The sequence below is a fragment of the Melopsittacus undulatus genome, chromosome 3, assembly GCF_012275295.1.
Source record: "Melopsittacus undulatus isolate bMelUnd1 chromosome 3, bMelUnd1.mat.Z, whole genome shotgun sequence".
Lineage (NCBI taxonomy): Eukaryota > Metazoa > Chordata > Aves > Psittaciformes > Psittaculidae > Melopsittacus > Melopsittacus undulatus.
In genome coordinates, this window is record NC_047529.1 from 79,433,328 (window position 1) to 79,445,415 (window position 12,088).

The window sequence follows — 12,088 nt, forward strand, 5'->3', positions numbered from 1 at the left end:
GTATATTTACTCTGTTTCCAACAAGCACTGGCTTATCCACATCAGTTTAATATAATTGAAGTAAACAGCAAATGCTCAGAGCCTATAAAAATTTCTGATCAATCATTTAAATTAGAATCATAGAATTAATAGAATTAATCATTCTCTATGTACCTTAAAAAGTTACAGAAATTATAATACATTTTTCAAGCCAGCAAAAGTTTTTTTCTCTTTGATTTTAAAAATATCCTTAGTCATCAGCAAGGCATGTTCTGTTCTCCTGTAACTATATCTGCCAATTACTCCCATGAGTTCTTCCTGGCCAGATCTTAGATCATGTCATTGTTTCAACTAATGCATTTGGAACATCTTCAAATCTCTTTTACCCTTGTCACTGTTACTTCAGTGCCCTTTTCCAGGTCTCCATGTAGATCTTGGATGTGTCTTCAAATAATTTCACAAGTATCTCCTCCCACTGGTATAACTCAATTTCTTTTCCTTTCCAGCCAATCCTGTCTTTCCAATTCTTCTGTTCCCATCTCCTCATCACAAATGGCCATAGTCATCCTTGAATCTTAAATGCCTCATAGTCCACACACCTGGGACATTTCCGAAGGCTGCCACATACCCTTTTCTCTTTAAAAGCTGCAACTTTATCCTCATTCCTTCAGCTCAGTCATTCACCTGGGTCTATTTTTGCCTCACCTACAGAGACCTTTTCTGGCCAACCCAATACTACCACAACTGCATCATGAATCCATGAAAGAACACAGGTGGATTTGCTGTTGCTACACCAACCATCTCTCAGCATCTAGCTTTTAAACACAAAGAACTAAAGCTGACTGTCCTCACCTTCACTTCCAGCCGTTGATCTTACTACTCACCCTCTGCCCTGTCAACCCTACCCAGTCTTCCACCAAGTGTAACATCATTCAGCATTTCTGCATGTGCACCCCATGCCACTATACAGGAACTATGTGCCCTGTGTAATTCAGAAAATGTCTTTCCCTCCTTCCTTAGAGAAGTTACACCTACTGTAATAAATGCAAAGGCACATCGTCTAACAGGGGAGAGCATGGGCTTTTCTTTTCCTGTTAGCATTTTTCAATTAAGAACTGCACAATTGCTAGCCTACATTTCCCATGTGAGTTTAACTTCATCGATTTCCTCTTCTGCAACTTTTCCCACACTTACTGCAGTTATCTCAAAACCTGCCTGTGGAGTCTGTGAGCACCCAGTATTTTTACAACCAGCTGTTTGGGGACTTCTGAGTATTGCTACAACACAGCAACTACAGAACACCAAAGGCAAGTGGCAAGTGCCACATCATCAGGGACAATTTTTTTGACTGAAAGAGGTCGGAATACCTAGCAGAGCACTACTCCCTTGTAAACAATATAAAATTGCATTGTAAGCTAAATGTTTTATGAGGCAAATGTAAATGTCACCAACACTTATGTTTTTGAAAAATTACTCTATGTTACATATGCTGTCAGGAAGAGCTGGGCAATCGACCAATAATTATTCAGCTGTCCCATAAGGGAGCCTGAGGGAAGTGACAAAAAGACAGTTTGGAGATGGGCCTCATGCACCACTGGGAAACTGCAATTTCACTTCATTTGGGCCTGGACTCCAGCTTATGTTCAACAGAGACCCTTAAAACTTGTAAAGCTCTTAACCACTATGAAAGAAGAAATAAATGCAACAGGGAACAATATTTTCCTTCTTAAAATATTCATAAAAATACTTACTTTCAAGGTCTTTTCCCCCTTACAATATTCAGGTAATATTTTAGCAGGACAGTCCTGGCTCTCACCCACAAGTGAATTAGGGCTTTATTACTCCTATAAACTGATTTCAAACCACACTGGATCACCCCAAGAGTTCCTTCCCAGAGGATACAGTTTCAGAACTACTTCCAGAGACTTGAACTGCTTTTTCTATCAGGAAAAAAAATAATATTTCTGTAATAGACCAACCCTTTCTCAGATATGTTGATATCTGAAAGATGTTCTCTGTGAGAATTTGGGAGCTGGCATGACTCCAAAGGCTCCACACATTTTCAAAGAGACCTTGTCTGTATATTTAACCCATTAAAACAAAAGTACATGGTTGGAAAAGGGTAGTACGTATTTAAAAATCTCACTGTGATTCAAACACAGCTGTATTACTTGCACTAGTGATTTGGTACTGTCACTTCACATAGACAAAAGACAATGGGCTTTACTTTTATGACCAGCTTGCATTCTTGCACACCACATGAAAGAGAACAATGGAAACGTGGCTGAATGTGAGAAAGCACCAAACTGCAATGGTTTTTTGGGTGGGGGTGGACATACTACACATACTACAAAAATCTAATAATTCTCCACCCAAGCATTGCTAGTGAATGACCTCACTGGTTTCCTACATATACTCCAGCAGTCTTCCTGCCATCACTCTATTGAGCCAAGCAATGATGTCAACAGTCCACCTGTGAGAGTGATGTAGCCCTCTGGGTCATGGTCACGGAGCACTTGCATAAAAGCTGTGCCAGTGTTAATTAAATGCACCTCTTGTTTCACTGCTGATCTCTTCTGATAAGGCTCAGCTCATTTTTCCTGGAAAGACTTCCATGCTCTAAGGGAACCAGAGCCAACCATAACACAAAACAAATATTGCTCAGAGAATATGAAGACAACATTTTAAATATTTAGTTTAAAAAAAAAAAAGAAAAAAAAGGATAGCCTATCAGTGCTAGGGAAATACAAATGTAATTAATTTACATGTGTTAATAACAAGGTTAAAATACAAATGGTAATTACTGCAGATGTTTTATTATCTTTCAGCAGTACTTATCTCTTCCATTGGTATTGCTCTTCCCAATTAAATTGGAGTAGAATTCTAACAACCTGCTTTAACACTGATAAGTTCTACCAGGTTAGAGTGTGAGGAAATTGTACAATAAAAAATTTGCTCTGAGAATGGAGTTTGGCATTTAACTAACATCAGAATTATCATTACAACTTTAACAAAGGTGTTGTCCAATAGCATTTATTCTGCCATCAGAAAGGTCTTAGCTGTAAGAAGGCTCTAAACAGCTTAGATATGAAGGATCCTTTTCCACGAATACAATTAGCCAGCAAGTAACAAAAGGAAAAAATACATACCGCTCCTTCTTTTTTTCCTATATAAAGAAATCTAATCCACTGTCATGACTGGATGCTTTCATCATACACTGTCACCAGGATTTCTGTAATTCCTCTACTTGCAGCATCTGATCTCCAGCCACTGTAAACCTTCAGGACATACCCTTTTATATTTGCTTTGTTTTTGTAGACACTTTCAGATAGCTTTATTACTAAGAGAACTGTCAAAGGAAGACTTTCAGTTTTGGAACCTGACAACAAAAATACTTGTTCTTGCACAACTTAAAAAGTCCTAAGATTTAATTGCTAACAGCAACACACACAAAAAATCTGAAGGTGGCAAAATAGAAAAGTGATCTCAAAAGCAGTGGTACAACTCTTGCTTGTTTCCCAATGGTCACAACTGACAATTTTGAAAGGTAGCAAACTGGACATCAATTTGATAGGTGGACCACTTGGTGGATAAAGAACTGGCTGAATGGCCACACACAAAGGGTTGTGGTCAACGGTTCAATGTCCAGCTGGAGACCAGTAACGAGTGGTGTCCCTCAGGGATCGATGTTGGGACTGGTCTTGTTTAATATTTTTGTCGCTGACATGGACAATGGAATTGGGTGTGCCCTCAGCAAGTTTGCCGATGACACCAAGCTGTGTGGTTCAGTTGATACACTGGAGGGAAGGAATGCCATCCAGAGGGATCTTGACACACTTGTGAGGTGGGCTGATGCCAACCTCATGAAGTTTAACCATGTCAAGTACAAGGTCCTACACCTGGGTCGGAGCAATCCCAGGCACAGCAACAGGTGGGGCAAAAAGGAAATTCATGGTAGTCCTGTGGAGAAGGACTTGGGGGTGTTCATTGATGAGAAAATGAATATGAGCCAGCTTCAGTGTGCGCTTACAGCCCAGAAAGCCAACCGTATCCTGGGCTGCATCAAAAGGAGCGTGACCAGCAGGTCAAAGGAGGTGATCCTGCCCCTCTACTCTGCTCTCGTGAGACCTCACTTGGAGTATTGTGTGCAGTTCTGGTGTCCTCAACATAAAAAGGACATGGTACTGTTAGAACAAGTCCAGAGGAGGGCCACAGGGATGATCAGGGGACTGGAGCACCTCCCATATGAAGACAGGCTGAGAAAGTTGGGGCTGTTCAGCCTGAAGAAGAGAAGGCTGCGTGGAGACCTCATAGCAGCCTTCCAGTATCTGAAGGGGGCCTACAGGGATGCTGGGGAGGGACTCTTCATTAGGGACTGTAGTGACAGGACAAGGGGTAATGGGTTGAAACTTAAACAGCAGAGGTTTAGACTTGATATAAGGAAGAGATTCTTTCCTGTTAGGGTGGTGAGGTACTGGAATGGGTTGCCCAGGGAGGTAGTGAATGCTCCATCCCTGGCAGTGTTCAAGGCCAGGTTGGATGAAGCCTTGGGTGACATGGATTAGTGTGAGGTGTCCCTGCCCATGGCAGGGGGGTTGGAACTAGATGATCTTAAGGTCCTTTCCAATCCTAACTATTCTATGATTCTATGATTCTATGACATCTTGCCATAAGTTTTATTACAGGGAAAGAATTGTATGGTAAGGATATTAGGAATACATTAATATTCATTCATTCACTTTGATTTGTGGCAATTGTGAAAGTTCCAAGGAGTGTTCTATCTTACATTCCTGAACGTTAGCAATAGTTTCCAAACAACCAATGATTGATGTCTATTTAGATTTTTAGTTCTTGGCGATCTTCTGTTTATATAGTACCTTGCCCTACAAACTGTCTTGAAATACACAACACTAAGAGTATACTGCCTGCACTTCCTGATATGCGAAAAATTCCATGGCTATACTACCTCTCATCAAAGTCAGTGTAACTAAGGTGTATTTTTTACAATATAACTCAGTAAGAAATCCCATAGATAAAATGTCCTCCACAAGAACAGTGGGCTTTTCTTCTGTTCTAGGTGGAAACTGAAATGAGAGGTAATGCTTGAACTTGTTTGGTTTATACTGCTCCTATGGACAGTTCCTATAGATTTATGAGACTGAACTGCAGCTAGCTTGTATTGAAGCGTGCAATGTGTGACTCATTCAGAAGGCTCAACCCAAGCACATTTCACTCTGACATCCTACAGAATAGCTCCCTCAAGGACTGGAATTAGTTGCTGCCCATTCTTCACATTCATTCCTCACAACCTTATGACACACAACTTACAGTACAAACTTGAATCCAGGCCATGAAGTCGATACTAGAACTTCTGACAAATTTTATTCTGTCACCAGCAATTGGAATTTGGTCTTACGCAATTTAAACACACAGCTGTGCTTCACTTCTGGCGCATAATGTGGCCACGCAGAATGAAAGCATATCCCCAAGTCCAGTGAGCTAAAGTGACACAGTTTCCTGAACTCCAGGAACTCTCCTGGTCAGAAAGTACTTCCTTCCTTGTTTCAAACAGTTGATTGTTTCAGAGGGAATTAAAAACAATAGATTAGAAACTTTCAACCTTTCCTAAGTGTACTGCTATGCAAGGAAATCAGGCCGTGCTCTGGAAAGATAAGATAACATTGGGAGAGTACTCTTTCCGGAAATGCAATGGCTTTTGCATCCCTTCTCTAGCATCATCCAATGAATCAGCTACATATAAGTAACACTTCATGCTATGAGATGTCAGATGCAGTTCAACTACTGTTTGGAATAAGATGTGCATGACTGGCAAAAGGCATGAGCTAACTAGCTTCCCAGCAACTTTGATAAGGCATGTGAGGGAAGAAAATATCAGTAGCTTCCTAATCTAACTCTGTACTTTTAAGGATAGGTAGGAAGAAAGAATGACAATTGCTTCTATTTAGCATCTCATTGTTTAAATCTCTAAAAAAGGAGAAAGAATGTGCTACTACTTCTGCAGTTAGAAATCTACCCTTTTCCATCATCACTTACTTTTACAGGACCAGCAGAGATGTTCACAAGGACTGGGAATAGATCAGGCTCATCAGTTAAAATGCAATCATTTTAATTATACACTTTTTCCTAACAAAATTCCTGTCATCTAAAGACATTACAATGCTTTCTAGTGACGGATGAAAAATTTGACATTGAGAATATGATCGTATCACTACAGTTATTTACAGGCTGCAATTTGAATAAGGAAAGGCAACAGACATGTAAATTAATTTTTTTTCTGCAGCTTAACAGAAACAGAACCAATCAGAACCAAACAGAACTAATCAGAAACAGAACCAATGGCAAGAGCCTTTCTCTCAGACCCTGTAATCAAAGCTCTTATATATTACATTTTCCTAATTCTCTTTTCATATCAATGTAGAGCTACAAAAAATGTGAGGATAAAATCTTTACAAAACCCCAGGAACTCACCTGGTTCTACATGTTATTTTTAGAGACAAACAGGAAATGCACTTCCCTGTCAAGCTGGGTCAAAGGAAGGGGAGTGATTGAGTTGAATACACTGCACTCACCGTTCCTACTAAAGGGTAGATGAATCCAGCTCCAATACTGGCTCGCACATCACTAATTGGCAAAATGAAACCAGTGGGAACGCCCTTCCTTTCAGGCTGATGGGAGAGGGATAGGTGAGTTTTTGCCATACAAATGGGAAGATTTCCAAATCCCTAACAGAAAAGGGAAAGAGAAAATCAAAAAATGTTTTTAAGATTACAGTAAAACATAATATGTTTTCACTTTTTTATCAGTATTTTCCAGTAACCCAAAAATCCATATAGCAATAGTTAACTTCAGTTTCTTAACCGATAATATTTCAGAAAATGACAGAATACTGTATTTTGCATGCTATTCCCCATCAGCTCAGGCCTCTATCTCCAGAGACTTGGCTGTAGTGATATCCAGTTTCTAGAGTGGGTTCTCAATCTACAGTTAGGTACAAATTTGCCTATACGATGGCTAGTGCGCTACTGTCAGAAAGGGTGAACAACGGGCACCCGACTGAACAAGAAATGTACACCAACTCAATAAAACTCAGTAAAGCACTTCCTTCTGTATTTTAATGACCTACTTGGATCTGAGAACAGGATTCATAGTCCAAAGCTCTCTAAGGGTACTAATGTCTTCTTGGAAGTAAATACAAAAGGATAATAATGCTTTGATTTGTTTTTAAACAAGACAAAAACTGTGTGAGGTGATGGTACCCTCTCCCCTAATGACTCAAAAAGTGGTACAAAATTAGGGCAAGGCCCTCAGCAGCTCCCCCAACACTATTTGTCCCCCAGGTTTTTGATTAGCCTTGACTCAAGCACATTCCGCTCTTCTGCTCAATTCCCTGACATACAGGGATGCAATTCAGAAGGCCAGGAGGAGAGGCAGCACTGCAGGGAATTGCCTCTGCAGCCCACTGCTGACAACAACTCCTTAATGACATTGTGAAATTCTTTCCTAATATTACTAATGTTTAGACTAAAAAATGGATTAGAGAATCACAGAAGGAAAAGATAAAGAAATGGATTATTTTGCTTCATGTACACTAGGTAAGCTTCTTATCCATCTAGAAAACAAATTAATGCTCAGGAGACTTGTGTAAGAGAAGCCAACTATATTTCTCTCTGTCTGACTAGGCTGCGGAAGTATACTCAGGAATTTTTCCATGACACATCATCCATAGCTTCTATTTTCTGAAAGGAAGGCTCCAGCTATGTTTACATGCAGAAGCTGTTCCATTACAGAAAATACATTTACCTCTCATCATGGTTTCAAAACTGTTTTCATACTGTAACAAAGCCCACTACCACATGCTTTAGGAACAGTGATCTATTTCACCTTTTAGCATCTATAACCCATTGAAAATAGTAGGGATGGAAGAAAAACCAAACATTTTACATGTATTGGGAGCTTTGTTATCAACACACATATAGCTGTGTGCAGATATTTTTATGTTTGCAAACTCATTTTTTGCTCGTACAGATGCCAAAACTCATGCTGGTACAGATGGGGTAATGGGTTGAAACTTAAACAGCAGAGGTTTAGACTTGATATAAGGAAGAGATTCTTTCCTGTTAGGGTGGTGAGGTACTGGAATGGGTTGCCCAGGGAGGTAGTGAATGCTCCATCCCTGGCAGTGTTCAAGACCAGGTTGGATGAAGCCTTGGGTGATATGGTTTAGTGTGAGGTGTCCCTGCCCATGGCAGGGGGGTTGGAACTAGATGATCTTGAGGTCCTTTCCAATCCTAACTATTCTATGATTCTATGATTCTATGCTGGTACTCATGCCAAAACTAGGCAAATTCACTAACTGCTACTTTTGCAGATGTGCAGTTGTCACATTTAAGGCAGCAATCCAAAATTATCCCTCTGCATAGAAAGTATAGAGTGTCACCAATAACCTCTGAATGATTCCAAACACCATATATCTCTTGCAGGAGATTATATAGCTTTCAAGTTTAAAACCATTTTATTCTACCTAATCTAATCTAAACCAATCCCCACTGACCTCCACAGTTCAGTTCCATCGGTAAGCTCATGCCTTTTAGCAAAGCTTGACTAAACACCCCAAACTGAGAACCTCCTACACCCTGATGTTTCTTAAGACTCTCATCCAGCAGATACCTGACTACATGTTCTTACCTGCTGGGTGTAACGATCAACTTGTGACTGTGCAGCAGGAGACAACTCTATATCCTGAGCTCCATACACCTTCTGAGCAATGATCCTTATTTTTTCAACAATAGGAAGCTGCAAAGACAAGGAAACAATACAGGGATGAACATTAGCCAAGAAAAACTAGGAGCTGGTTTGCTAAGAGAGAAATCTGAATCTCTCATTTAAATTGATCTTTGTTAAACAGACTTGCTAAAGCATAAAAGCAAGTAAAGGGTACTGGTGATCGATACGATATTCAGTGACAGGTACAGGAATTATGACCATCATTTAGGACCTGCACAATTCGTGCATTACAGAGTTGACAACATGAGCTTACATTCTTGCCTAAGTGGGGAAGAAAAATACTGCCATGTAGTTTTAAAGATCAAGAGTCAGCAAACACTGTAGACACAAGGAAGCAAGCTCCACTGGATTAACAGGGATCACTAGACAAATAAATTTCATTTCACAACAAAGATAATCTATAACAGTGAGTGGACAAGGCAACGTAGTAGGCAGCCAGGGAAGGTTCTTCTGAGAAGCAAGAAACTAGCAGAATTTCTTGCTTCTCCTCACTGCCCCTTTGATCATAGTTTCTTTTGTTTTTTTGATTCTCACCTCCTATCCTTCCTAAAATATGTATTTTGAATTGTAGCACTGATATTGTAAAACACTTTGGACAGTTAAAAAAAAAATGAAAGCATTCTAGGTACACTTAAGACACTTAAGTTCAACCCCTGCCTCTATGACTATTCACATCCACATCTTCTTACTCAGTTCAAACTGAACACATGTTCTGCCTTTATGGCTTCTGTTTGAAGGTTGGTGTAGACTCCCACATTCAAGCCATTAGAAACTTTTCACAGATTTGCAGCAGACAGGGCTTTTTTTGTGGTCAGACCAGGCATTTATTTTTTTGTGCCTTCATTTCTGTTTATTTAGCATAAACAATGCCTTCCTCTTTCTCTCTTTTGGTTTTGAATGACCTTAGAGGGAGCAACTGTGACCCATATAGCCTATTTTAAACAAGTAATCATCTTTGACTTCTTTCAATAGAACAGGAAGATTTAAAACTTAAACAGCAGAGGTTTAGATTGGATATACGGAAGAAATTCTTTACTGTGAGGGCGGTGAGGTACTGGAATGGGTTGCTCAAGGAGGCTGTGAATGCTCCGTCCCTGGCAGTGTTCAAGGCCAGGTTGGATGAAGCCTTGGGTGATATGGTTTAGTGTGAGGTGTCCCTGCCCATGGCAGGGGGGTTGGAACTAGATGATCTTAAGGTCCTTTCTAACCCTAACTATTCTATGATTTGATGATTCTATGAAGGAAGGATCATTACATCAGTCCAGCTACTTCAGGGCTGACCACAGTTGGCCAGAGATGCGTGCAATACTCCAAGGAACATCCCATCCCAGCAATTGGTACTCTAGCATATTTAATTAACAATACATGTAGAAAAATAGTTTAACAAAATCTAAAGAGATACCACTTGGGGAAGAACACTTGATAATCTAAAGCAACACAGGATGCACAAGAACTCAAAATAGAAGCATTTCATTTTATTCCAACAAAGGCAAGAAACTGGTTTGTGAATAACAAACTATCTGATGCATTTATAGGGTGTTACACAGTTAATAACATTTTTGCAATGCCTGTCCAGAAGTAATGGGTTTTCTGCAAAGATGCATCAGTTGAAGGGCTTGTGTCAGACTGACCTTTTTTGTATTTATGACTGAATTTTAGAAAAATTAAAGTTTAAAGTAGTCTGTCTTTACATTAGTAAGGAAATCCAGTAACAGAGACATCACCAAAAAAGCTTGCCAGACTGTCAAGTAACTTCAATATAAGACAGTTGCAAGCTACTGAGGCTCAAATAAAATCCCCCTTCAGACCGGAAACTTCAAAGTATGGCTTAAAGATGTTCTACAAGATGCTTTGTGAGCATACTGACTATATGTGTATTGCACCTCAATTGGGTAGAATGATGCCATGTTCCTGACTTGAGGCTTTTTAAAGGAATCCAAGCAGTGTAAAAAAATCTGATGAGAATTGGAGATAAGGCATTGCAAATATCCTGGATATAATTCCTGGCAGCATTAAGCTGAATGGATATGGATAGCTGTCATGAGATGAAACTTCTCTCAGGTTATTAAATATGTTCATACCCATGGCAGTTTTAAACACCACATGTGCAAAATGTCTGTTAGCTTGCTTTTTGAGCACTGTTTGCTTGATGTCCAGGACTAACAGCAACAGCAAGGGCAAAAAGAATACTGCCCCCAGTTATCAGTAGGCTAACATCAAAACTAACAGCTTTCTGTTTAAACCTCAGTAAATTCATTGAGACGGAGATTTTCATTTAGATTCAACTTGCATCTGTGTCAAAATATTTCAAACTAATTTGACAGCAGCATAATAACTATGCCCTCAGCTCTCTCACACTGACCATAGCTGCAGTTTCCAAATGAAATCCAGCAGAGCTCTGGCTAACATCAGAGGAGACTGCTTTAATGACAGTGGTGGCATTCTACTCCTCCTGGGCTTTGTGCAATACCTTGCAAGACTGAGTCAAGCTGGACAGTCAAACGTATCTCTATGGGTATTTTTTTTTAACTAGAATTTCAGATACTTTTCAGACCAGTACCCACACCTCACGTTTTGCAAATGTAAACTCAGAAGAATCATCAGCAGTTATGGGAGTGCGCACGGCAAACAAAAGTGGTTTTCTGAGATCATATATTTTCACAAGGCAGGTTCTTACAAAGACGTGAGGCTATGTGCACAGTGTTAGGGGAGAGTTTGAGCCTATTTAATCTCCCAGCACAGGCAGATGAGTCCTCACTAAGCCTAATTAGGAGAGAAATCAGCAGGGAGGTACAGATGCTCTTATACATATTAAGACAGTCCATGCATGTGCGCACTCTTAGATACCCTTCCTTCCTGAAGTTTGAGGAGTAGGCTCAAGTAGGAGTTTGAGCACTACACCATGCTAATGATCCACCTGTTTCCTAGTATTTAGTGGGATTTTTAAGGGATTAGTTATTTAGAATCACAGTGTAACAGCATGTCAAGCTAAAAAGTTTCCTGTATTTCAGTTATCCAGTAATACTGCTGGAAAACTTCATTTTAATTTAACTTAAAGAAGTATTTTTTGAAAGAAAAGCCACCTTGTACTTTACATGAGAAATAAAAATTCATTTTGCTTGAAAATAACTTACTGGCATTTATCAGAAAAGAAGCCCTAGTAACTCAAGAGACTTTTTACATATATGACATAGCAGAAGCCTGGATGTTTACAAGACACTTGTAGGAACAATTCTTACTATTTTTTATTTAGTCTTTAAAGGCAAGTTTAGCTTTAGGTTTTCAACAAAACTGTTGATTATTC

General features: G+C 39.7%; 1 protein-coding gene across 1 annotated transcript in view; it reads right to left on the minus strand.

Annotated features, from left to right (window-relative positions):
* MTHFD1L (methylenetetrahydrofolate dehydrogenase (NADP+ dependent) 1 like) overlaps positions 1-12,088 on the minus strand; it is a 156,496-nt gene that overhangs the window by 45,465 nt on the left and 98,943 nt on the right. Inside the window, exons 25-26 of the mRNA XM_034060760.1 lie at positions 8,686-8,793; positions 6,570-6,722 (exon numbers count right to left, since the gene is read on the minus strand). Coding sequence (XP_033916651.1) covers positions 6,570-6,722; positions 8,686-8,793 — 261 coding nt within the window. The remainder of the gene's footprint in view (positions 1-6,569; positions 6,723-8,685; positions 8,794-12,088) is intronic.